The following is a 26,948-nucleotide window of genomic DNA, read 5'->3' as shown; positions in this document are numbered from 1 at the left end:
ATACAACGACTCTTGGCACAGAGCACATGTGTACTGGCAGCCCTTGGCTACCACAGGACCACAGGACTGAGCTGGGACTCCCTTTGCCACCCATAAGGAGCAGCAGGGAGGAGGCAGAGGTGGCAGGTGAGCAGCTCCCACCCTCTGCCTCGGCTCCGCGTGCAGCACCGGAGGCAGCATCCAGAAGGAAAATGTCCTGCATGAAACATGAGCCCTCAAATTCCCAAGTGTGTCATACTCAATTCATCTGACTTCATTTAGCCGTCTAAAAATTAGATGCCTAAATCTGAGTTAGTGATCTCTGTGGTACTTCGCTGTAGCTATGGTGGTGTAAAGATGTACGTAAAATAAGGTTTATAATTAGCTTTGAAATCTGTTGCTCCTATTTCAGACCTGAAGAAGGGCTTGTGTGTCCAAAAGCTTGTCTAATTTTTCCAACTTACAGCAACTGGTCTAATAAATGATACTATCTCTGTCTACAAACCTCATCCTGACTAATGACCCCAGGCTCCCTTTATAATCAAGGAAGAGAAATAGACACAACAAAAGAGCAATTTATTCCATATGGAAATAGGTGTCTATTATAGGCCTGATACAGTGCCTTGGAGGTACCTGTTTCCCTCCACTAACTTTAAAGAGATTCAAAAGTCACTAGCTCTGACCTGCCACTCCATTTTTACTAAGTTTGGGTAGATGAATCTTTCTCCAAGCAACCAGAAAGCTGAAATCATGACTGCTTTTTATGTCTGTGGTATCTGTAATCTCCTATTAATTCTACGATAGCAGTAGGCTTCATTAGCACATTGACTTTTTTCATTAAGAACTTAATCAGGAGCAGAGGGGCAGAAAGAACTACAGCACAAAAAAGGTAGAGGAAGCTGCCTAATTTGAGCAAATAGTTATTAGAAAGATAGCAAAGGCTACTCAGAAGGAGCTCTACCATGATACACGTTTAGGAGACCAGGAGGGTCAGGAATGACTCCTGCAAACTTACACGGCAAAGAAATTTGATCTTCTGCTGAGAGCAGGTAGGAAGACCCTTAGCTCAAAAACAATGTCTAGTATTAGACATGATCCTCATACTCATCTAGTAAAGCAAAACACCCAAGCTGGATGGAGCCTTTAAGACTCCAAATTCATTGACTTTGTTTCTTCCTGAAATAAACAAGGAATAAGGCATATCGATGCTACAGAAATTTTCTTGTGATTCTCTCCTATGGCTAACAAAGACTAGTTTCTGAAGTACTACAGTGCAGAAGCACATGGAGATTGAGATACAAACAACAGATGAGGATAACAAGCTAATAACCAAGTAGGACTAGAGGTTTAAGTCTGTTCCTCCTCACCAGCTAATGCTAGAAGTCATCATCCCTGACCATGGGCTTCTATAATCTATTTTATGACTAGAGAAAATTAGTATAATGAGAAGGATAACAGCAACAAAAATTAAATGACAGAGTCAAAAATCTAACTGCTTGCATGACTTGAACAAATTGTTTCTCTTACGGCTATGAAGAGATAAATTTGTATTCAGAAGCAAGAAGTGTGTACATCAATCCTCACACAATCAAAACCAATGAAGAAGAGGTCAACACCCTGACAGTACCACAGATCTATTCTCATCTCACTACAGAAAGTGTAAGACTTCATTCAAGTTCATGTAGCTCAATATAAAGTCACCATCACCATTTTAGCAATTATCCCTATTGTATTCCAATCGCAGAATGGTTGAGGTTGGAAGGGACCTCTAGAGATCATCTAGTCCAACCCCCTGCTCCAGCAGGGACACCTAGAGCACGTGGCACAGGGTGGCATCCAGGCAGCCTTGGAAGATCTCCAGAGAAGGAGACTCCACAACCTCTCTGGGCAGCCTGTTCCAGGGCTCTGTCACCCTCACAGTCAAGAAGTTCTTCCTCACATGGAGACGGAACTTCCTGGTGTTTCAACTTCCACCCATTACCCCTTGTCCTGTCACTGGCCACCACCGAGAAGAGTTTGGTCCTAGTCAATCACTTCCTTCACAATTTGACCTGTTCTACATACATCTGAAGCATCTTATCTGCTGTGACAGACTCATTTTTCTTATGCATCTTACAAAATGTAAAAAAGCCTTCAGGACAGTTACAGCTAAGTGTAACAGAATAATGCCAACTAATTATTACAAATTCCATCCACACACTGGATAGCACAAGTGAAGTGCCAGGCAAAGAATTCACTCATTGCAAGGGAATTTATCATTAACAGAAGCTACCTAACTAATCCTGGAATGAAGAAAAAGGGAGACTGTGTCAGGTCAGGGTAAATGATTTGGCTGCAGTAGGGAATCAAATTGTATCTATTTATTATGGACAATAAAACTCTTTTTTACTAGAGGAGACTTAAAAACTTTTTTTTTTTTTTTGCTTTGATGTTATTTATCCCCCACACAGCAATTGCAAATCGTATCAAACAGTGCCAGATTATGTGAAGTTACTGTATGGTTTTATTACTGCACTTTGAAACATAACAAATACTCTAGTATGCAGCGATTACAGATAAGGAGGACAGAAAAGACCACTCCAGTCACCTAGTTTGACCTATTGCTCCCGACAGACTTTTGCATATGCATTACCTCATCTGTTTATGTACATACAAATACACATTCACACATTCAAAAGATAATATTAAGCTGTAGTCTGGGCTTTGAAAGACAATGGTGACTTTAATCCAACTGTGTTTAGGGAATAGCTTGTTTTTCCATTAAACATCTAAGTTTGAGCTTTAGGATAATGTTGATACTGCTTATTCCTAATAAAACAAAAACACTAAAAATAAAATGCTGAATGTAATAACATAATCTTAAAACAAAAATTTGAAGTTATTGATGGAATCATCATGAAAAACGCAATGCCCTTACCATAATTCTGTTAAGATGCAGGGCATTTATAGTGCATGTGTCTAAGCAGTAAATAGTTGACATATTAGTGCATCAAGCCAATTTAAATTACTGCACTGGGTAAATAACTGGGAACACTGACATGTCACATAAATTGAATGAGTTCTCAAGAGTCCTGTAAATATAAAAAGCTATTTAGATCCAGTTTACATAGTAGCTCACTTTTTTTCTTGCATTTTACCCTATCACATATCAAAATTATTTATATCATCATTAAAGCTTTCTTTTCTGTTAAAACAGTATTTTTCTTTTAAAGGTTAATTTATTTCCACTACAGCAACATGCAATGAAAGTTCTCAGAAATACTGGGCAAAAAAGTGTTCCATGAGGTGACATTTGACTGGAAAAGTACAATGAAATTTTGCTAAAAGTATCGGCTTGGGAAACTTCCACTCATTATATCCCAGCAATCCCAGCAATTCTTAGTCATACATTTGGGATAAAGAAAAAAAAAAAAGGTTGATGTCCATCTGCACAGCAACCATGAGATCTGGAAAGCTCGTGGGCAATACGCCCAGTATCTCTTGCTCTACTATTCTAGTGATGCAGATTATCTTTGCCCTTGCACCAAGGGCATATCCTTCACCCTTCGTGCACCCCTCCAGCATCGTGTTACTCCTGTCTGGTTACCTGTGACAACTCCTCTAGGGAATACTCCACAACCATCAACTTTTTGGTGACTGCTGAAGATGGTCTCAGGAGAGTCAGAAATTTCATGGAAAACCCCGTGAACTGGAGCTCACCTGTGGCTAACAGAAATTTGTTCCCCCATTCCTCAGACAAAATCAATGAGTGTGCTGGCTGGCATTTGCTTCTAGACAGGCTATGAATAAAAAACATCTCTCTAATAACTTCTTGTATAGTCATTGCCGTATCCTCTTTGCGGAAGGAAAATGTCAAATTAGGCAATTCTGTAACCTACACTAACACTAAACAAAACCACTATTTGGTAAGTTTTACACAGAAGTGTACGATATTTCCCCCGTGCTCCAATGAAAGGCAACAGCATTCTGTGCAATGCAGCTGAAGACTGTACCCTGCTTCACATGTCACTGACATCTACTGAGGAGGACCACATCTCTTCTGCTGTAATCCTCAATCGCTAGCTACCCAAGAAAGCAAAATACTGAATTTAACAGTGATATGGGGCATTTTGTTGAAATTTTAAGAATTCTATGTTTATAATTTTGTTAATGAGAGATATCTGGTTAAGATCAAGCCTGTGACATTTTGTCTTGTGGCCCAGAGGAAGGTAAACTACAAAAAGGGTCAGAACCTCATCATACTCATCTTCCAGCACGTATGCTTCTGCCAGGAACATGAAGTTTAATGAAGTTTACAGTGATTAAATGTCAAAGGATATTGCTGTTGAGCTTATAGAACAGTTCTTTGTCAGGTATAACCAAAATAAATTCTGCTCCATCACACACTAGATGGTGTTCAGTTACTGCACAGGTCAAGCTTGGTCTGCCTCCTCGTCACCTCTGCTTTGTAGCAGATTGCAAATTTTCTGAAGAAAGTACAAATACTTTATTCAGGAATAGCAGAAGAAATGGGATGAAATCATCCTCTTTGCTACAAATTTGGGTAATTATCCCCCTTGTTGAATGTTGGTAAGTGGAACTTCTAAAATGTTGGATCAAAACAAAACAAGAAGCATGCAAGATGGTTTTATAGCCACTTGCTGACATTCACAGAATCACAGGATGGTTGAGGTTGGAAGGGACCTCTAGAGATCATCTAGTCCAATCCCCTGCTCCAGCAGAGACATCTAGAGCACAGGGCGGCGTCCAGGCGGGTTTGGAAGATCTCCAGAGAAGGAGACTCCACAGCCTCTCTGGGCAGCCTGTTCCAGGCCTCTGTCACCCTCACAGGAAAGAAGTTCTTCCTTACACGGAAGTGGAACTTCCTGTGTTTTAATTTATACCCATTACCCATTGTCCTGTCACTGGCCACCACCGAGAAGAGTTTGGCCCCATCCTCCCTACATTCTCCCCTCAGGTATTTATACATATTGATGAGATCCCCTCTCAGTCTTCTCTTCTCCAGGCTAAAGAGGCCTAGCTTGCTTAGTCTTTCCTCATAAAAGTCCAGTTCCTTTATCATTTTTGTGGCTCTACGCTGGACCCTCTCTACAAGCTCCACGTCCCTCTTGTCCTGGGGAGCCCAGAACTGCACCCAATGCTCCTGGTGCGGCCCCACCAGAGCTGAGTGGAGCGGTAGGATCCCCTCCCTCGACCTGCTGGCAATGCTCCTTCTGATGCAGTCAGGATCCCATTGGCCTTCTTGGCCACAGGGCACATTGCTGCCTCATGGTTAACTTGTTGTCAATCAGGTCTCCCAAATCCCTCTCCGCGGAGCTGCTCTCCAGCAGGTCAACCCCTGATCTGTCCTGGTGCCTGAGGTTATTCCTCTCCAAGTGCAGGACCCTGCACTTGTCCTTGTTGAACCTCATGAGGTTCCTCTCTGCCCAACTCGCCATCCTGTCTAGGTCTCCCTGAATGGCAGCACAGCCCTCTTGGGTGTCGGCCATTCCTCCCAGTTTGGTATCGTCCACCAACTTGCTGAGGGTGCACTCTGAGCCTTCATCCAAGTCATTGATGAACAAGCTGAAGAGCACTGGGCCCAGTACTCACCCCCTGCAGGACATCACTGGCCAAAGGCCTCCAACCAGACTTGGCCTAATTTATCACTACCCTCTGAGCTCCACCATCCAATCAGTCCTCAGTCCACCTCACTGTCTATTCTCTGACTCAGAGCAGAATAAACTCTCTGATTTTTCTCAAGAAGCTTGTATATTTGTAACTGGTGGTTCTGTTCTTCATCTGTTTTTCAGCATCCCAAACTCTCCCGACATCATCTTCTGAAAGAGTGAATAAAAACATACGAAAGAAACATTTACATTTTGCAATTCCTTTAATTAAAAGAATGAATGGAATTACTGAATGTCTATTCCAGGAGAACCTAATACATCACTTTCTTTTTCAAGCAGAATCAGGACAATTGTAGCTGTCCATTAGAGATTGGTGAGCAGATATAAGTGGGGAAAAAAAAAAAGATGAAAAAATTAACTACTTTAAGGGAAAAGACTTTTGGCATACATACAAAGGGATCTGCTAGTCAGAGCAGAAAGAAGTCAATTCTGTCAGGTCAGGAGTTCCAGAAGAAACTTTTCACCTTACAAGACCCCAAAGTGCAACCTCGCATGAAATATCTGCAGGCCGGTTTTATGTCAATGACTGCAGCAATGACATTCCAGGTTTTCTTCCCTCTTTCTTTCTTCTTGTGCCTCATCAGAGATTCCTGCCACTGGCTGCCTTGCTTTTCTTCAGCTGATGGTCTAATGTCATTCTCACTTTTACCTCTAAATTAGCCAGGAGCTTCTCTGTACTTCTAAGATTAGCTCGTTCTCTTCTTAGCACATATAGAAACTACCAGCAAACCAGAAACAGCTCCTGCTGTCTGACTTGTTTACATATCATCATTAACATCTGTCACCTAGCAATAAACAGATGTTTGGGAAGTTTTCCTACAGCAGGGTTTCCAAGAGCTTGCAAGTGATAAGAGACCACTCCTGTTTTTTTCCAGCTAAGCAAGAAAGGTTTATTCTATTTTTACAACATGAGAAGACTACTGTAGAGATCTAGTTATGGCTCATTTCTCAGGACAAACAAACAAACAAACAAACAAACAAAAACACCCTGCAAAATTTGCTAACATTATCCTTATTTAGAAGATTAGATGGCAATGGAAAGGATCACGAAAATTTTGAGAGGTGCTTGAAAAGATCAGAGAACTAAAGCAATGAGAAAACAGAGAAGAGCTTAAAAAGAGGTGCTGAATTGTGCCTTATCATAGCAGTTAAAACACTTCTGTGGATTTGCAATTTAGAAAAAAAATAGTGTTGCTAATAGTAAGTATAATAGTAAATTCCTGACAAGATGTTCATCAACATTCCCACTTCCTAGAAAAGAAGAAAGTCTCCTGCACCAACTGGAAGACCTCCTCTGCCCTAAGGGGAGACTCTGCACACTGAATAAGAGAGGCAAGCATGAACCTGCTCTTGACCATGTGGCTTAAAACTCCTCACACTTTAAAGAAAAAAAAACAGCAAAAGGAAAAAAAAAAAATCCAGAGACCAAGACGATCAATAAAGTCTTTACAAATGAATCATATATTTCTTAGAATCGTCCTACTGCCCAGAAATAATAATAAAACCAACTTCCCTGAATTCAAACAATCTGATGAAGCGAACCTCAAAAAGACAACTCAAAATAAATTACCTTGGCTTTAATTTTACATTCAGATTTTCTAGAGAATTCTGATCCTACTAAGCATGAAAGGAGACACTGTATTCAGTTTGCTGAAACAGAAAGAGAACAGAAATATTTCTTCAGTAAAGGGTAATGGAGCAGTCAGATCTAAAAAAATAACTTTACACAAAATTCCCCAGTAACATTATCTCATTTAATTTGGAGCAGTCTTCAGTATAATGGACTTCTGTGTCCACTGCATCTGATTAGTATAAGTTGTTTCCTTCCTACCATACTCATTTGCTGCAACAAAAGTAATTGCTCCTCTAGGAGCAATCCTGAGCAAAAGGAAAAAAGAACAAATATTGTGCAAAAGGGAACATTATCTGGGGCATCCAGCACTGATTCTACACAGTCTTCTACAAGAATATTCTATGTCTGATCTGTTGTTTGTCTTAACAACAATTCCACAACTTCATTTCAACTTTCTTTGTCTATGAACATAGAACATAATATAGTCTATTGTACTGCCCCCAGCTGTGAGAATGTATAGGACTACAAATGAGGACCAAAACACTGACAGTCCTGAAAGCTGTGCTCTGTAGGAACTGATTGCGAGGGAAGCACAAGCTAAACAAGTTTAACATTTTGCTCTCCTAAGCACTACTTAGTCCCATTTTTCTCCTTGACTGAAGCTGCAATTTGACAATTCATATGTTTCAGCAGCTTAAGAAGATCCCAACATCTCTCCTGTTCTCACCCCTTCGGCCACAGTGATCGCTCTTGGGTTGTGCTGCAAGCCAGACCTGGGAATGACGGAGGCTTTGTGCAAAGCAAAAGCAAAAGAAAGAATGCAATAAAAAAAGAAAAAAAGAACGTAATAAGGCTTCCTACATGAAGCAGTGCAATGGAGACAAATTTGGGCTTGTTTAACCTAACAAGACCAGGGCTGAGGGATAATATGATTATCCATAATGCATCATGGGGTTAAGATCCAAAAAGAAATACAGAACTATTTCAAGTAATGGGCAATGTTGGCAAAAGAGCAAGGAGGTATAAACAGAGAGAGATTAATTTAAAATTGGATAGTAGATGAGAGTATTAAGGTATAAGAAGAGATGCTGTGTCACTGTTTTCCAATATAAACAGTGGTGGCAACTGATTTTAAACTGACATGAATAATTTATGACATCTATATTCTAAGTTTCTAAACACTTACAATGGGAGCTGATTTTTTGAATAAGACATTTTTTGATACATTTTAGCAATATAATACTAAAAAGAATTGAAAAAACATGTAAGTATCACTCTGGTATAGAATACAAATCCTTATAAACATATTACAAGACATTACATATGTATGTATGTAAACTGTAATAGTATGTATGAGTGCCCTTATTAGGCTGTGACTAAGCAGATAACCTTTCTCCTCCATGTAGCAGTAGTGACCATAAAGAAGAGGGACTGTGCTGAAATCATCAACTGAAATAATCACTCCAGAGGCAGGAGAGCATAAAAATTTTCTATCTAATTTTAAGAAGGCTTTTTACAATTCTCAAAGTGAATGCAAATCAAAAGCAAACAATAGAGAAACCATTCTTACACTGCCCACTGTTCTTCCAAATTGAGCATATTGGTTTAAATGCAGTTTCCTAGATTTCATAGCAAAGCTCCTCTGTTTTTTCCAGTGAGGTTTGCTTTTACCATCATAGACATTACAAAAAAAGTTGCTCTCTTACACTAAATCTGAAGCAGGAATAAAGCTAGAGAAGCAGATGAAACATTCAAATGTTAGGTTTTATATTTTCTCCCAAGAAAGTGCTGCTCACCAAAGTGAGCTGTCCCTTTCTGTATCACCAGAAAATCCAGAATCAACTGCTGTGTCAGGCCACAGATGACTGCTCAGAAGTTGTCCAACATGATAAATAGATATAGTCCTGGTTGATAGAAAAGCAGATGCTCATTCACATGAGACAAAACGACTAATTTTAGTGCTGCCTATTATAGGAATCTGCTACGTCAGGCTCACAATTGTTTGGATTCAGTCCACAGCAGAGAACAAACACCATTCACTCTCCCAAGGAAAAGCACTGGAGAAGAACAGAAAAAGACAATAAAATATCTATTATCTAAAGCTGACTGTTTCTCCAGTGGGATATGTGACTTACTAAGAGCTTGCCAACACCAACACGGCAGCAGGACTCCACCACTGTGGTCATTACAGGAGTATCAGAGACAGCAGAGAAAAGGTCATGAATTCAAGGTATGAAAGGAAGGTTAGTGCTTGGAAAAATGAGCTGTATCATACTGACAACTTCAAATATCAGCTCTTCCAGAAGACCTGAAATAGCTTGAACAAAGTCAACCAGCAGCTGACTTGGCTGTGTTTTACAGTGACATTCCATACAAGAAGCCAACTTTTCCTTAAAAAAAAAAAATGGTAGGATTGCTTGGGAGTGCTGCTCTTGGTGAACGAGGAGGTCACAAAATACTGGCATTTCCCATACACTAAATTAAATCAGACAAACCTAGAAGTGTCAGTCAGGATGTATCTAGACCTGCTCAAGCTTCTGAACTACCCTTCAGCTGATACGGCACGACGTGTTGGAAAGAGTGGCATCTTTCATTAGAAACAGCTGAGAAATCTGAAAGCTTTCAGGTACACAAGCCTTTTTCAGGTCAGAGAGGAAGGATATTTAACTGGAGCCCCAGCTAATGGCACCTCAGGTGCTCTCCCGCATTAGGGACAGCGGCATGAGGACCAGAGCCCTCTGACAGACTGGCTGATCTAACAAGAGCAACTTGGATTCTTTTCGTTTGTTTTTTTTCAATAAGGTTTCAATGTATGGAAGATATTTTGAGCTTGTATTTGCTTTTCTTTCATAGTTTATGAGATAGGTTACTGACTGCAATCTGTGCAATATCCATTGCAGGTGCCTAAAAGCAGGGAGCAAAACTGTGAGGTAGTTTATCCTAGGAAATCAACACCAATGCCATCAAACTGGGGGCAGAACTTCTCAAAAGTCTCTCTGGAGATGCCAGCCATTTCCTTGGCAAGCGAGGACACTTCTTACCAGGACATGAAGGGAAGGAAAAAAAATCAGTCTATATCAAAATTACCCCAAAACGGATTAATCATTTTGAACATTATACAAATTAAACTTTGGCCTCGGGACAACCATAGAAGCATTCCCTCTAGAAAGATGCCCTGAAATTGCAAATAATTGGAAATGGGTGATTAGAATGGAAGCTAGATTGTGGCAGAAATGTTATACATACTTCTGGCACCTGGTATCATCCACCCAGGGGTCTGCCAGATCACCACCATTTCTCAATACTGTAATGTGATCAAAGATATTTTAAAAACAGATTTTATTTAACTTCTTAGGTACAAAACAATACCTTTGTTACATATGTATGTTGCAAGAAATTAAGATACATTTAAGAGTGATAAAAATTCACTGAGTCTGATTTTCACACTAGATGTGTTAAGACTTAATTGTCACTTAAGCAGGATGTCTCAGAACTGATTAAGTTCCACTGCATTTATTTTAAAAATAATACTGTAGTAATTTGTCAAGAAGTATTCTGAACGTATAACAAAAAAAATCCCAGAAATACTTTCTGTGGTATGTCAACATTATGTTATAAATATTGTCTAAGTAGTGTGTGGCATTTTACAAAGACAATAATAAAAAATTATTACAAACAGGAAAAATACTCGGCAACCAGGAATGGTTGGGAGAATTCTTGAAATTTGGCCATATATATAAAAATAGGAAAGTGACTTCTCCATCAGGTATTTTAAATATCACAGTAGCACGTCCCAAAACTGGAATAGTTGACTAAAGCAGAAACTGTTGCAAGACTTCCGAAATTCTAAGGCAGCCCATGTTTATCTAACAAGCAGATTCCTGTTATTAATAACCAGATCTTTCCATTACTTCTATTACAAGTATTCTGCATGCGCACAATATATTTTCATTCATTTCAAGGAATCTGCTTTCCATTCAGATGCTATTAAACAACCAATAACTTGCACACTTCAAAGAACTAAACCCTTCAAGACTCTTACAACCGCGCTGGTCTGACCAGTTTTATTATTGATGCTATTTTGGTGCTGTTCTAAAAAATTGCTTTCATTGTGAAGTTGCAATATATCTTCATTAACAAGAGTTTTCCAGAAAACAATAATACGTTTTCATGTTGTAACATCTAGCCAAGCTAAACAGTAAGCATCACTTAACAACAGTGATTCTGAATCACTCTTGAACAAAAACCAGCAGCATCACAAAGGGAAAAACAAGAGTTAATCAAAACTACTGAGAGCTTATTATAACCACACTGTTGTTTCATGCAAACATACTTATATATATATATAAAATTGACTAACAATCTCAGTAGAGTTTTAAGGTCCAAAAAAAAAATCCTATTTATTCTAACAAACAGCCATCACAGGCAATCCTTAGCGCTGTCCTGTAACATGGTTCAAGACAAGACCTGGAGCATGGAGATGGCACCAGCCCACTGTGTGGGGACATGTTTAACCCTTGGCTTCCTAAGCGCCTTTGCACTGCTGTTGTCCTTCCTCTGGGCACCCTGTTGCACCTTCCTCCTGCTCCCGGCAGCGCGCGGAAAGGCACCCGGCACCCGCCGGCACCGCCGCTCTGCAGCCCAGCAGCTCTCGGCTCCGTTTCTGGCACGCTGAATCTAACAAGTTTTTCTGAAAAGCAAGGGCAAACAAATCAGTGCAACTGCCAGCTGCCAATACAGCACGAGGGGAGCTTGGCTGAAGCAGCAGATTCGATTGCTGGGGTGAAAAAAAAGAAACAAAACCAATTTCTCCTGAGTATCCTAACTCAGATTCCATGGCTTCAATTTTACAACAATGTCCAGACATAAATACACTTTACTAAGATCATAAGAATTTCTGTGGTATTTCTACTGCAACTAAGTAAGAACTAACTTATTAATTTCCCTTCAAATAAACTTTTAGATAACCTAGCTAAATCACTAAAGATCAGTCCTGCATCAGACACATCCTATGTAACTCAGGTATCAGTGTTCACGTATGATGGGTGAAAAAGAAAAGAAAAAGAAAGAAAAAAAAAGGAAAAAGAAAAAAAAAAGTTTATTTACCAACAAATGGTTGAGGTCTAATATTTTATCCGAAACACCAGTTTTAATGTTATGTTTGGACACTTCAAGAGAAAATAAAATGCTAAATGTATATAGTATGTTGTTTTAATGAATTCCATAGGGTTGGGGTAAACCTTTCTCCTTCCCTCAAAGGCCAGCTTAAAGAGAGTGGACAATGACAACTTGCAAGCTTAGCCTAGAAATGGCTGATTTTGTTTCCTTTTTGTAAAACTGAGAAGCAATTTGTGTGATGTTCACCAACCATGATGCTGCTCCTTCCTCATGGCTTTGCTTAGTGCTACAGTTCAGCACCAGGCAAAGGGTCACACCAGCTCCTCACATCCCAGATCTCCATCGTGTTTAGGGAATTCGAGCAATAATAATATAACAGTACCAAAGTTTCTAGTCACAGACATAGAGAGAAAATGACCTCTTCTTAAAATACGAGAAACTCAAGAGGATTAAATTCAGTGCCCGGCTGGGCCAATGGCTCCCTGTATGACATTTCAGCCCATGCTTCCCATATGTAACTGTAATTCCTGCAAGCCTCAGTCTTCGCCTTCAACTCTGAACCGTAGGTTTTGGATTTGAATCTTATGCATGATTTACATCAGTTTAATGAGTTATCACTGATGAAATTCAGGTCAAAATTAAGACACACCCAAGTGCAGGCATCAGAACTCCCACTATAATCCGAAACTAAATATAAGGAAACAAAGAATGAATCACCTTATTCTAAAGTATTCATCTATTGCCTGACCAGGCAAATTGCTCTCCAGACCCCTGAGACTGCACAGACTAGATTTCTGCTAAGAATAATGGAGAATACAGTTTTCTAGCAATTGCAGTCTGCATTATATTATTCCCACAGTTTCATCTTCATGGACAGGCACTGATACTCCAACAACTTGCAGGAACACATCACAGCAAACTTGCAAACTCAGAATTACATTATATCAATCAAGTTTTCAGAGCAACTCAAGTCAACCAACTTTTTCAGTCAATTCAAAACACACTAATATTCACCGAAATGTGCAGTGCTGGGACTCTCTTGTGGACACGCACCTCCGGACCTCCGGCATACTGGTTTTGAAAAACATAAGAAATATGTTCTAACTTTGGAAAAGGACAGCAGATAAATGAGTACTTCAACAGGTAAAGATGCTATGATATTTCAAATCTGCAGTAGATATAAAATATTATCAGATAAGCTAATTTAGACATCTCTATCATCTACGAGAGAAAGACTGCTGGGAAAGGAACTTCTGGAACAAGACAGGCTTCTCTAAATCCTGTCTAGATTTAATGAACTGCAGCAACTTCATTTTCTGGAACATTCTTATATCTGCAGTCCTTTTCACTATTAAAAATAGATTTTCTTCGAGGCTGTACAATAGCAGCATACCAGAGATGGTCCTAGCACAGTATAGGTTGTATAGGTAGAATATAAGCTTAACATACATGACTTTAAAATACAATTTTTACAGGAAGCCTGAAAGACCTTTTAAAAATGCTCCTGCGACTCAATGAAAACTCAGGGAAAGTCAGCTGAACCTTACCCTTCTTATACCTGCTACCTGAACGATACGTTAGTATTTCTGATGCAATACAACAACAGCGTAGTAGACGGTACTAGACATTTAAAGTTTTTAACCTAATAATGAGAGCAACGAAAAGTACTTTTCCACTCAGTTATCACTGCTTCAGATATTATGGTTTCCATTAGCATTTTAAAGATTTCCCTTGAGCAAATTACTGGTTCTCCAACCAGTTTTGCCACACATCCCTGCAGTCACACTGCTTTAACATATGATTAGGGGGCGTATGGCCATGCATCTACAACTCTCAGAGGTTCATTTCCTATGCATTAAGTTGACTGGTACAAAACATGGCCCCAGGTCTACAGAATTAAGCAACTATATACAAAAATAATCCAGTGAGAAACACTGCATATAAAAGCAAGCAAAAGGGTTTTTTTTTTTTTAGATTCTGCTGGTCTTCCTTTACATTGTTCTTTGCCGCGTAAATGCACAAAACAAGGTAAGACTGTTAGGAAACTCCGTATTTGCTATCGGCTCATACTCCTTTAATGGCAGGACTGCAAATATTATTCTTCACTATCACCCTATACTAAATAACTTTGCAGGTGTGATTTCATCAATAAGAACGCCAAACTTTCACAGGTTTTGGCCCATATGAAAGAAAAACAGCAATAAAGAAAGCTCATGCACCAGGAAACAAGTGAATAGAACTAGTGAACTAAGGTCTATGAAGCAGAGGTCAAGGTGATTTATGTCGTATTTTTTTATATATTTGCAATACAGTTCACTAGTTTTCTTATCTGAGAAAGTGTTGTATAATAATAAATCATCATCTATTGCATATTTTGCTGCGTTGTCAAAGGGCACACCTAAGATTTTGCTTCAATAACAAATTCAACCCAACAGCATACAGGAACTCACTTGACAAGCTAGACATAGTTAAAACATTTTGGCATTTTCTGACTTCAGTACTTTTGATCTAGCACCAAATCCAGCTATTCACCTGGTCTATGCAGAACCACATTCACTTTTGCCTAAATTAAACTACGCTTAAAAACCAACAGGAGATTATGAATTAACTCCCCAAATGAAAACCACCAGCAAGCAAACAAGGCTGGACAAGGACCTCTCCTCCCACCTCTTATCTGCTTCTCCTTCTCTCCTTTTCGTTGCTTTTTTCCTTTGGGATTGTTTTCTCTCTATATGAATCAAGCAACAGGAAGCTGGAATCAAGCTCAGCTACACTTCTTGGTGCATGTGGCTAAATTGTTTGCTGTTCTCACCTTTAGCTGGTATTTTGTTGTTGAGCTATCACTGAGACAAGGGGCATTTAGGTGCTTCAGCATTAGGTACCTTGAGGATCACTGAAATCCAAAGCTACTCCTTACTCAGAAATGCACAGGGCAACCCAACACAGGCTAGGTGGCTGAGACAGCCTGATGACAGCTTGTTTTCTCTTCTGCAGAAGATTACTGAGGGCCTAATCAGTAATCACAGAAGGTAGGGTTCACTGATCAAATACTCCCCTCACACAAATATCTACAGACATATATTGAAAGACTTGAGGGATGCTGAAGCGACGTATGTGCTCTTCTCTCTCTTTCTGCCTTACCTCCAGGAAGTAACATGACAGTTGAGCAACAAAATTAATTTACTAACAAAAACTCACATAATTTTCCCTGATTTTCAGTGTAACTAACTGACTGGACTGTCATCTGGGTCCCTTCTCAGCCCATTCAGCTGTTCTGCCTGTGTGTCATCATTCCTATCATGTCAAACTTAACTTGGATCAATTGGAGAAAAGCAAGCACTGAACTAAACCCTGAATATTCGAGCTTTACGGAAAACAAAAAGTTCCTTAGGTAAAAGTCACTGTTGCACAAATGGGCAGACCAATGTGGCATTTTCACCTACATTCAATCTCAAGATCAATTTTCAGCACTCTGGCCTAAAGCTAATGTCTTCTGCAGGACCCAGCAAAAGATGTTGATTAAATTCAGCAGGGAGAACCCGATTCCTGATGAAATTAAGGTTCAGCTATTGAGACAAGATGATTATGTGCGTGCACTAGCTGAAAGCCTTATTTTCATCTTCGCTAAAAATGTTGGCAGCACCACAGATCAATCACGTTTTTTTCTGTCCTCAGTATCCTAAATGAAATTGCATAGAGCTAATTCATACTGCAGTTTCATCTTGGAATCTGCCAGCAGAAATCCAAGCAGGATCACAGCAATTTTGAAATTCCACCAAACATACAGTTCCTCCAACCTGGGCTTCTTTTCGAGTTCCAAAACACTTAGTCAGAGCAGAGAGAACAAAACAAAACTACTGCATATATGCATTTCTGCACAGATGCAGAAAAAAAAATTACCAAACCAGCATTTAGACCTTTACTTATTTCTTTTTGCATATGGCAGACATCACTCCTTCAATACAAGAGAAAAAATAACACATTTGCATAACAAAAAACACTATATGAGTTGTTAATGGACTCTGCTGACCAAAAATGGAATACTTTGCTTGCATGCAACTTCTAAAGTCAAAAGGGGAGATTTACTTTCCCTGTAATCATATAAGGAGAAAATATCTGTCTCCCTGCATCTATCTCCCTGCTGATAGAGGACAAGTATCTCCCTTTGCGCTTTGCTTCTGTGACTGCAGCACAGGGATTTTGCAACTGCAAGTCCAGCCTCCTGCGACAGCTGATTTACACAAGCCAAAGAGCCAAAGTCGTCCTCCCCTTTACTCTGGGTAATTCTGTGCAAGTGCTTGCATGACACACACACACACACACACACACACACACACACACACGGAGTCTCTGTCCTCCTCTTCAGAGATCTGGGGGGAAAAAAAGGAGTTGGAAATAGTAAAGGAGAAAGGAGAATCCAGTAATTTGCAAAAAGAAAGACAAATGAGGACAAAGGAACAAAAATATTAGAGGGGAAAATGGGACAGGGAAGAAAGCAACAAAGGAGGGTAAAACACGCAAGATTACAGAAAGAACAAATTTAGGAAGATTTAGGAACAGATTTACGCTCATTTTCTCCCTGAAAATGTAGCAGAGGGAGAGAGCAAACAATATTCATGAACAGAGTCAGTTCTTTAATATGCAATACTGCAGTACTGTCTATATAACCTTTATAATCATCACACAGAAAGGTAAAACTTGGTCATCTCAGCAACTTATTTTCACAACTTGCAGTCTTTAATGGAAGCCTCACCCAAGCTAACCACAAAACCAGAATTTATTGTAAGATATTACGCTGATATTTCCAAAAATAAATTCATGATCATTATTTATTATCTCAGCAGAAATTTTGGCACCAGTGCTTCAGAATCAGCACTAGCTGCTTATTGATAATGTTTAAGGAACTGGTTCCCTCCTACAGAAGCCCTTATGCAGCGACCTCTTCCCCCTGCAGTCTCAGCATGGACCTTGATAGAAGATGCACAGAAGAGCTGACCTTTGAGGACCTCAGCACTTTGGAATTTGCCTGCTGCATTGGTCCAACGTAGCCAGAGTTTAACCTTCCAAATGTGCTGCAAAGACTGTATTTGAAGAACATGTCTTTTTTTTTTTCCTTGGAGGCTTTGGGAAGAGGCTGATCATATATTTTATGATACAAGCAGAGAATTTCCGATTGATATTAACAAAGTAACTGAAACTAACGTGGCTGCATTATAAATAAACCTTATCCACTTCATTAAAATGTACATGCATACTATAGCTGGAGTAAGCAATTGATATGCATGAAGTGCTAAGACTGAAAAACACTTCCTTTTTCTAACCTTGCTTTCACAGACAACTCTACGAAACCCACACCTTCCAAACAGGAATTTTCATTACTCACCGTCTTTCAGTGTTTCTTGTTGGAAAACTCAATGAAAATCCCTAAAGGCTTTTTAACTCAATAGTGTAAGTTTTAACAGACAAAAATTTCTTCCTATTAGCTATATCTTTATACATATATAGACACATATATACACACACACAGACTCATTGACTTTCAAGACCATAAATCCTTCAATCCTTCTAAGGATTTATATTCAGCTTTATAGAGCATGAGAAGCTGTGTGTCAGCAGCTAAGCCACACACTCGTATCAACTATAGATTTTTGGCAGACATAGGAAAAGTGTTTTTTTTTTTTTTACAGATTCTTGTGCTCTGTTTGACCACTTGCAGCAAAATAACTTCTGTTCCACTTTCATGTTTCCCGTAGTCTCAAATCAGAGCACCTTCAGGCCTCCTCATTTCTCCAGGTCCCTCAAACCTTTCAACACTACTGTGAAGTCCCTTCTGTATTTCCTGTGCTCCTTCTAAACCCCTTCAGGTCTCTCTAACAGCCATGCTAGCAGGGCAAGGACCACCACAGGCTGGGTATGGCTTTTGCTTGACTAGTTAATATATGCAGAGTGGCCAGCAAACAAGAATTAAAGCTGGGATTTCCCCATCTTTTCCTTCACAGACATACTGACAGATTATTAGTATAACAGGATATTTCTCTTCTGTATTGCAATTTTCTGTGAATCTGAGAACTTAACCATTCTAAAGCAAAATTTTATTGAGGAAGCTGTGAAAGCTTCATATTTGGAGAAAAGAGGTGCATCATATTAAAGAGAGAAAAATCATTCTAACACGGTACGTACAGAAGACGACAAAAAGACAAATGGAAGAAGCTTAAGATGTAGACAGACTTAACCAGATGGAATGAGGTCAGATATCCATAAAAAAAGGAGGACAACTACCTATAAGATTTTTATCAGTGCATTTGTCCTGGCTTCTTCTCTGTACATTTTAAAAGTACTTTTCTTTTTTTTGCTTTTTTTGCAAACAACTTTGAATCTTCACAGACCAGAAGAGGTTGATATCAGAAACCTAGAGCTGAACTCCATGTTTTTTGATACTCTTTCAGGTCACTTATCAATAGTGACTGGAATGGTATGAGCATTAATACAGCAAACTAACATATTACATCCTTTCCCCTTTCTGAAGAATTACAAACTAATTAGACATGCAAATTATGCACCACCAAGTCTCCAGTTTCTAGATCACTGCTACTTAAGTAGAGTACAGGCTAGTGCCTGGGAGAACCCATACCCACACAAATTTACCAATAGGCTTCTGCTGATTTATGTCAGAAAAAGGATCTTATCACAATGACTTGTAAATTATATCCTCAAGAGAACTTCAGGTTTTTGTTCCTTCACAAATACAACGAGAAAATAACTTACGTTCAACCTGATCAAACATTACTGAAAACAAGAAATCTCTTGGTGTCATGTAATGTTCTCCTTCATATTCCAATGATGCAAAATGCATGAAGCGATGCTTCCGAAGAGTCAGTCTTTCTGCCATTTCCTCATTAGCAGTATCTTCCTTCTGAAAGAGAGGGAAAAAATGTAGAAAACAGCCGGATTTGTAGACTAATTTTGTAATTGGAAAGAATACGATACCTCGTCATGATTAACCTTGGTATTTTTGGGATAACCATAACGAGAATCTATCAGAAGTTAAAACTTTAACGGCATAGTCCTAAGGAAAGAAATGCTTATGTGACATTTTAAGTATTTTCTGGCTTCACTGAGAGTATGGTTCAAAAATGTAGCAGAGCCAAATTAATGGCTCGCTGTCACCAAAGGCAGCCCCTGCTTCCCACTCTTCCCACGTGGTTCTGCACCTCCTCGCCTGCTCAGGCTCGCGCCGCCAAGCTCACTGTGCTACTCACAGGAAACTAAACTGATCATACAGCAAAAAGTACTTTGCTAGGTTAAAGATGGACTCAGCAAAGGTGCAAGTGTGCACATCTGTGCAAATAAATCACTCCTGGAGGTGATTGTCTAATTACGGAACAACTTTCAAGATGGGACAATAATAACGTTCCAGCTTAGGTATTGGCCTAGATACCTAATATAGATACATTAGGAGCGAAAAAAACAAACAAAACAGAAAGAGCAACATAAACACCAATGAAGAGAGATAGTACCATAAATCCCAAAGATTCAGCATTTCAAGGAAACAAAAAGCTTTCAGAAAACTCTCCAAACCCCACCAAATACTGAGATCAGGATCACAGCCACAGCGGCTGCCAGTAGGGCTGACAGTAACAGTATTTAATGGTAAAAGGGGAAGGCACAGAGTGAAGCTCAGATTTTGACCATTCAGGATTTCAAGAATAACAACTGAGCACAGGAAAGTGATAAGCTATAAAATTTTGAACATAAGTATTTGAATATAAATCACAAAGCAACTTTACCACCAGTAGCATCACCACCAGGATGACTGAACAGCTAAGTTTAAGATTAATCAGATCTTTGGAGTGCTAAAATCTGTGAGAAAGCAATGGCAAAGCAAGCAAATCTAAAATGAGGCTGAGTACAGAGACTCCAGCTTGAACAACGCTGCTACGAGCAGCTGCAGCAAAACAGATCTCCAGGCAGAGGAGGGTCCGTGGCACTGCCCACCCGTTGGTTTCGACCGCAAGGCACTGCCTACGAAAGCCCAGCGTTAAGTCTCCCACCAAACTCCCACCATCTGCCCGTGAGGTTTGCAGTTCCCGGACCATTCCGAGGGTCCGCCTGGCACTGGGGCATTTCTGTGCGATGCCGCTGCCGGCTACGTTTGGCAAAAGGACCAGTGTGTGCAGGGCCTTGGCTCTGTGTCCAGCCCCAGTTCACGCTCCAGCCCGCTGCAGTGAGTCTCACTTTCTTCTCATAAAAACACGAACATTTTTCTTCCCTACAGCAAATTTAAAAATGGAAAATTGCTTTGCAGTTACGCTTTAGCTGAAATTATGGAAAGTGCAAACATAAATGAGGAAACAGAGTTAATCCTACTGTATCTTCACACTAACTGAATTTTCAAGTTTCTAAAATCTTGCAGAATTTGTCTGAATTCTGTCTAAAGCAAAAGCTTAGTACTGACATCAATGCACTGAATTTCAGCAATTCCTAATTTTAATTATAGTACAATCATTTAATGTACCTAATGATAAGTACAAGACCACACGTTAACTCCAAACAGTTCCTTCTCTCTGGAATGTGCTGCCCTCAAAACAATAATGTGTGAGCACAGCTTCACTGAGCCCCCTTGTCTCTGATGAAGCTAGCACCTCATATTTGCAAAACTTCAAGTCAGCTTCAAATACTAGCACCAATTTGAGAAGCCAACCTGACACAATTAATTGTGAGATGTATGTGATGTGCCAATTCCTGCTATTTGTTCAAAGCTTCTGCAAAATGCTGCAAGTCCTGTCCAAGCCATAGCACCTGTTAAATGAAGTCTAGCCTCCCCGGATAATGTCAAGAGCTCAGCTATGGCTACACTGGAGTAAACTGCCTGTACTTCTGAATAGTATATGGTCCTCACACTGTAAATTCATGGTGTTCCAGTGAAAGCAGGGCAACTAACATCAGTGACAAAGCTAATTTCCCTTCTTTATAATGGCAGGTATCTTCACTCCACTTGGTAGTTTGGTTAATGGGATAGACTCTTCAGCATATTAAAGTAATTACAAACTTGGACTGATAGCAATATCTACTCAAATAACCATAAAAAGCCCAATAAAGGCAACGGGGCCAACTCTGCTTGAGAACGTCAGAAAATCAGCAGCAAAACGTCACAGCAATCAGGAGACTGAGAGCATTGAAGTAGCATAAAATGAAAGCACAATGTTTGCAGTTACCTAATATCCCAAGATTTTCCTTTTTAAGTAGGAACACAAGGCAGATTTCAGTGAAAGTCTGGGAGGAAAAGCATATAAAGACAAAGAAAGCATATAAAAAGAATTTTAAAAAATCTGAATTTTCCCCTTGGCTGAATTTTCCCCAAATATATTTGCATTCTGTGCAAAGACTCAGCATTTTTTTTGAAAGTTCATTTCAACATCTTTGCCACTACAGATCACCTGGTAGGCTCAGGGAATGGGGCTTTTTCAGGATGGAGGAGACAGGTTCAGAGGGACCTGCCATCAAGGAGGAATGAGGGGCCACACTGCAGCGTGTGGCAGGAAGGCAAGTGGCAAGGGGCACAAATTGCAACTAACGTGGCTCCAGCTCTGGATGAAACAAACCCCTTTCAGACAGAATACACAGTGAGACACATGATGATTTCTACAGTCCGAGGGATGGCAACAGCATGTTGCTAGCACATTTGTGGTCAAAGCCACAAATAACAGGTCATAATGACATAATATCTTGTAATTACCATCATTCCCACTATGTTTTCCACAACTCAAACCAAGACTCTTCGAATTGGTATAAAACAGTTCTGGCACCCAACGATATCATAGCTTTTTTTTGTCTCAGTATCATGAAAGACTTAAATGCCTCTGCACATCACTGTTGCAGAGGGAACCTGGGAATTGTAACCTCTCCAGGATAGCAAGTCCTTCATCCTGAAATTCTTGTAAGGACTTAGTCTGCTAATTTTGGCTTCGGAAATTAGATATTCACAATCAAGTTGTACTGACATAAAAAAAAAGACTTGAGTGTATGCCATGTCATTTATAATTTGAGAAAATACATTTTTTTTTGCTGCAGTTCTAATTAAATGGAGTGCAACTGGATGTCTGCCTCTTAAAAATCTTGTTACTTAGAGCTGATTAGTGTAAGTCTGATAAAATTTAATCAGATGTTGATACAGGCATTTAAATACACTGAAATTGCTGCAGCCATGGACCAAAGAGCAGAATGTTGTGAGAAATTTATAGTTCAACTCCCCTTGGTTCTGTCAAAGGAAAAGGAAACGTTACTTGGGATTCCTGACAGACTGCTCAAAGGTCCTTTTTTTTTTCCCCTAGCTAATGGAAGACAAGTTGATTTAAGTAAAACAACAGAAAGGAAGCTCACAAAATGACCACCTTCACCCCCCAGATTTTATGTGGTGCCATTCTGCTGTAATGTTTTTTGTTAGGCTAGGAGCACACCATTGTCCCATTCGTGTTTAAGTTATTTTAAAATCAAGATCCTGTCGTTCTGTATGAAATCAACTACTTTCTACAACAGAACACCATTCTTAAAGTACAGAAATATTTAATAATCCTACATTAAAGTCAATACTATTAGTAAAACACAACCATGTGTAAATGGCAATGTGTATACCTATGTATGTTTATAACTTCCACTATTGTTTCGTTCTTACTGAAGCACCAAAACAGTATGCCTTTAATTTCTTTTCAACTGCAAATGCTTATTCATTGTTTCTGTAGGGTTGAAGGGTTTCTCTTGGTGGAACTCTGCTTAATAAAATGACTTCCTCAATCTCTTCCAAACACATTCATCTGACCAAGTGACAGACCAAACACTAGATTATTGTCAACTCAATTATTTGCGTTCAGTTGCGTTGGTTGCAGATTACCGACACCACAGATGGAGAATTAACTCAAGTTTCTGCTTTGGATTTGAACTAAGAAGTTCTGTTAGATTGAAGGTCATGGCACCCAGTGGCAATCAATCAGGTTCCTTTCTGCTTCTTCAACGCGAAGAGCTGCGGAACGCAGCATGGACGTGCTGCAGTGACTCCTCAGAACCAGCACAAGGCCAGCGGGCTGGTTTGTACTGGCTGACATGGATTCCACTTGACTCCATGAGTATCCACTGTTTCTGCTCCGAGATGGCTTATTTCATCAAGCATGGCAACATGTAAAACCACAGTTAGCTCAAGCCCAGTGCTGCCCTGGAGCTCATAAGCCCTCTCATTGAAGGATGGAAAAACAGAACGCAAAGATGCTTGAGTTAGCTACCCAAAGGCCCAAATGATGAGAGGAAGGGTGGGTACAGCTGCTTCACCACCACAGCACTGAAGGACCAGGCAGCGTTGCCGTCACGTCAAACCCGAGCGGTTTCCATGCGTTCATATAAATCTGCACCTGATGGAATCAACACACAAGCTGGGGAGCGCGACGCAGACACCGGGGCTTTACTGGAGATCAGGGAGGACACGCGGTGAGCGCAGAGCCAGCTGGTGGGACGTGAACAGAGCGAGATCCTTCAGACAAAGCTGGCATACGTGCCTGCTACATGGTATTTCCCAGTTCCTGTGGCCATGAAAAACAGCAGGTTGACTCAGCGTAACAAAGTCACAAACAATTCCAGCAAAAGAAATTATCAGTCTTCTAAAAACAGGCCTGCACAGTGAAAAACAGAACAGAAACAGCCTTGACCAATACTGTCACTTCGCCTTTCTGGAGCCACATGGAGTTGCTTAATGCATTTGGTTATAAACTTAAGTTACAATGGGAACCACTGGTTGTTTGTTTAGTCTGACTTTAACAACTTATTCCTTGTGATTTCGTCATTCAACAAACTGCCAATATTTAATTAAACTTTGAGTGACAGCTTACTCATATTCTGCTCATCATACTTCTCCAGTTAGCCAAACTGCCAATTACTACCCTCAGACCGCTTCATTTCTTTCGCATTTTAGTATATGAAGCCAAGTCTCATAACCTTCATAAACAGTATGAGCAACACAGTTTACCATGGCTGTTCTCCATGTCAAAATACTCTTTTCAGAATGTGTTCTGGAGCTTAATTACCAAGCTCTTTGCTTTAATGAGATCATTTCTTTCCAGCAAACAATCTTCGTTTTTTTTCTGAACTGCTGTTACGAGTGATAAAGTTATTCTTGAAACTATGGTTTGTTGAAAAAACGAGGACACGGGTGTGTCTTAAGGCAGGTACAGGCCATGTTTTATGGCTTAATATTAAACACAGTCAAGTGAAAGGTAGCACCTTACATGCCCCTGTAAGTCACCATTTTTCTCTTTGCTACTGTGGATCTCCATGTCCTCAGCAAGCAAGAATGCCTGACTCACAGCAGGCACTTAGCAAGGGAAGAAAATACGTGGGAAGTATTAGAAAGTTATGAATATTTTTAAAGGTCAGAAGCATAACTTGCATTTGATCTGAGAAAGGAGAGATGACTGAACAGCTATTCTAATTTATATTCCAAATACCTCACTAAAAGCAGAATTAAAATCATATTTTAAGGAAAGGGTGGAGAAAACTACTGCTTGTGAAGCACCAATGTAGAACACACAGACGGGAGCAAGTTCTCTCTCAACAGTTCAGATCTGCAATTAAAGTCCTGAATAACTTCCAAGCACTTTTTGCAAGCACTTTTCCCTGAGTCATCCACATCCTTCAGCCAGAAAAGAATAGGATTTGACATTCCTGACATTTCTAAAAAGAATGACAAAGCATTAATTTTGTTCATAGAAATGCATGAACTGTGCATCAGCATCATTTTCGTCCTCCTAATTTATTTTGTAGAATAAAGTAATACATATATTTTAGGAAAAAAAATATATTTAAGGCTGGACTTCAGAAACTAAAGGATCCACAACCAACATCTCAGCAGCACAAACGTAAAGCAAGTAGGATACAAAATTCAGAGGCAGCGTGTGAGAAGAATCCATTACTCTTTTTTTCTCTTTAAAAAGATTATGCCTCTTGCAGGCGTAATTTAAAATGATTATAAGATTGAGTTATGCTTATTTTTGTCTTTACGCAGAAATTAATGAAAGAAATGTAAAAATTTCTTGGGTAGAAAATATAGGATGAAATTAAATAACAAACAACTATGTTGAATTAATGTTCAGGTTCTGGCTGAAATTCCATCCTTAACTTGTGCTGTTGTACATAGCTGGGGCAAGGGCTTTGGGCCATGGGTGTTCCACAAATCCCATGTTCTGCAATACCAAAGCAAAACTCAATAAAATTTCACCTTAACCTGAGCTGCCTCTATGGTTTTATGCCTAAGGGTTGATGTTTATTTAAGAATAGTAAAGCTACGCCAGTTAATGGTGAATTAGAATTAAATTGGATGATATAAAAAGGACTCTCCAATGATGCCACGTTTCCTTCTATGACTGATGCGAAAACTGATCAGCTCCTGGCCAGCCACGGGCACCTAGAAGCACCACTGGAGACTACGGTTTGCTTCTTGCTTTCCCGCACTGAGAAATGCCAACGGGCAACATTATTTCTTAAAATGAACTTTCAGATTTATGCAACAAATCTGCTTTATCAGTCTCGTAGTTCAGGATGCTGATAAATAATGCATGGTGTTCAATTTTGGCCTTTGATATATTTTCTTGGTATGGAAAACAGCAAGCTTAAGTGGAAGCAAAAGCCTCATATTTACTGTATCTTTGAACATTTCTGAATCATTTAATAAAAATGAAGGCTTACATAAATAAGATCTTGATGACCTTTAGCTAATGTTAGTTTGGTAACACAGCTAAGTAAATTCTGCTTTCATCCAAAATGTAAGTACATCTGTACAAACTCAAATACTTGCAGCTGAGTGCAGAAATTAGAAACAATTTTAAAATAAGTTTATATACTTAGGCACCTCTCCATTGTATTTATGATTGTTTTCCACTTTTTTTCATTCTATTTTTTCTCCCTTTGCATGGAACTTGGCAGCTTGGTGTGCCTGCATCTTCTATATGTTTTCCATCATGATTTTTTCCTGTAATATTAAACAAGTGGCATTTCCCAGTTTGTTTTCCCCCGATTCTTCTTTCTTCACTCATTCACATATTATCTTATTTTGCCTCTCTGCATCCTTTAAATGTCTGTCTTCCCTTCTTCATCTGTAATCCTTCTTCTTTCACTTTCCACTTTCCTCCCAGGGAAAGCCACAAAACCTATTTTTTTCTCTGTCAAAAGGAGCATCAAGGCTCTTTTTTTCTTCTCTGATTTGGAAGAGTTAATTTACACCACTCATTTTAACCGCTATAAAAGCATAACTAAACCAATGTGTGGGATGTACATTAAAATCCAGTTGGTGCCAGCAGGCTCTCTGGGAACCTTAGATTTGGATCCATTAATTCATACGCGATCTACAGATGGATTTAGCAACCACATATCAAATTTCTCTAAGACTCACGAAAACTTTGCAGTTAATTTGTGTCATTATTGTATATCAGTTTCAACTCAATTCAATCTGAAATGATCAAAATAACAGAAAACGTAACTTAACCTCGATCCCTGCTGCACACACCAGCATACCTGGTATGCGTGATGAATACGCAGCAGATAAAGTCTAAAGCTCAAGGTTCAGATATTTC

General features: G+C 39.5%; 1 protein-coding gene across 1 annotated transcript in view; it reads right to left on the bottom strand.

The window, feature by feature from the left end:
• The window catches only part of MICU2 (mitochondrial calcium uptake 2), a 136,493-nt gene that overhangs the window by 42,316 nt on the left and 67,229 nt on the right, over positions 1 to 26,948 (bottom strand). The window contains exon 2 of the mRNA XM_088522281.1: positions 19,105 to 19,252. Within this exon, the coding sequence (XP_088378407.1) occupies positions 19,105 to 19,228 (124 nt within the window). The 5' untranslated portion in view covers positions 19,229 to 19,252. The remainder of the gene's footprint in view (positions 1 to 19,104; positions 19,253 to 26,948) is intronic.

This window comes from Tinamus guttatus, unplaced genomic scaffold (genome assembly GCF_059628265.1).
Source record: "Tinamus guttatus ecotype Peru unplaced genomic scaffold, ASM5962826v1 Tinamus_guttatus_pri_ptg000150l, whole genome shotgun sequence".
Classification (NCBI taxonomy): domain Eukaryota; kingdom Metazoa; phylum Chordata; class Aves; order Tinamiformes; family Tinamidae; genus Tinamus; species Tinamus guttatus.
This window is presented reverse-complemented; position numbering and strand designations above follow the sequence as displayed.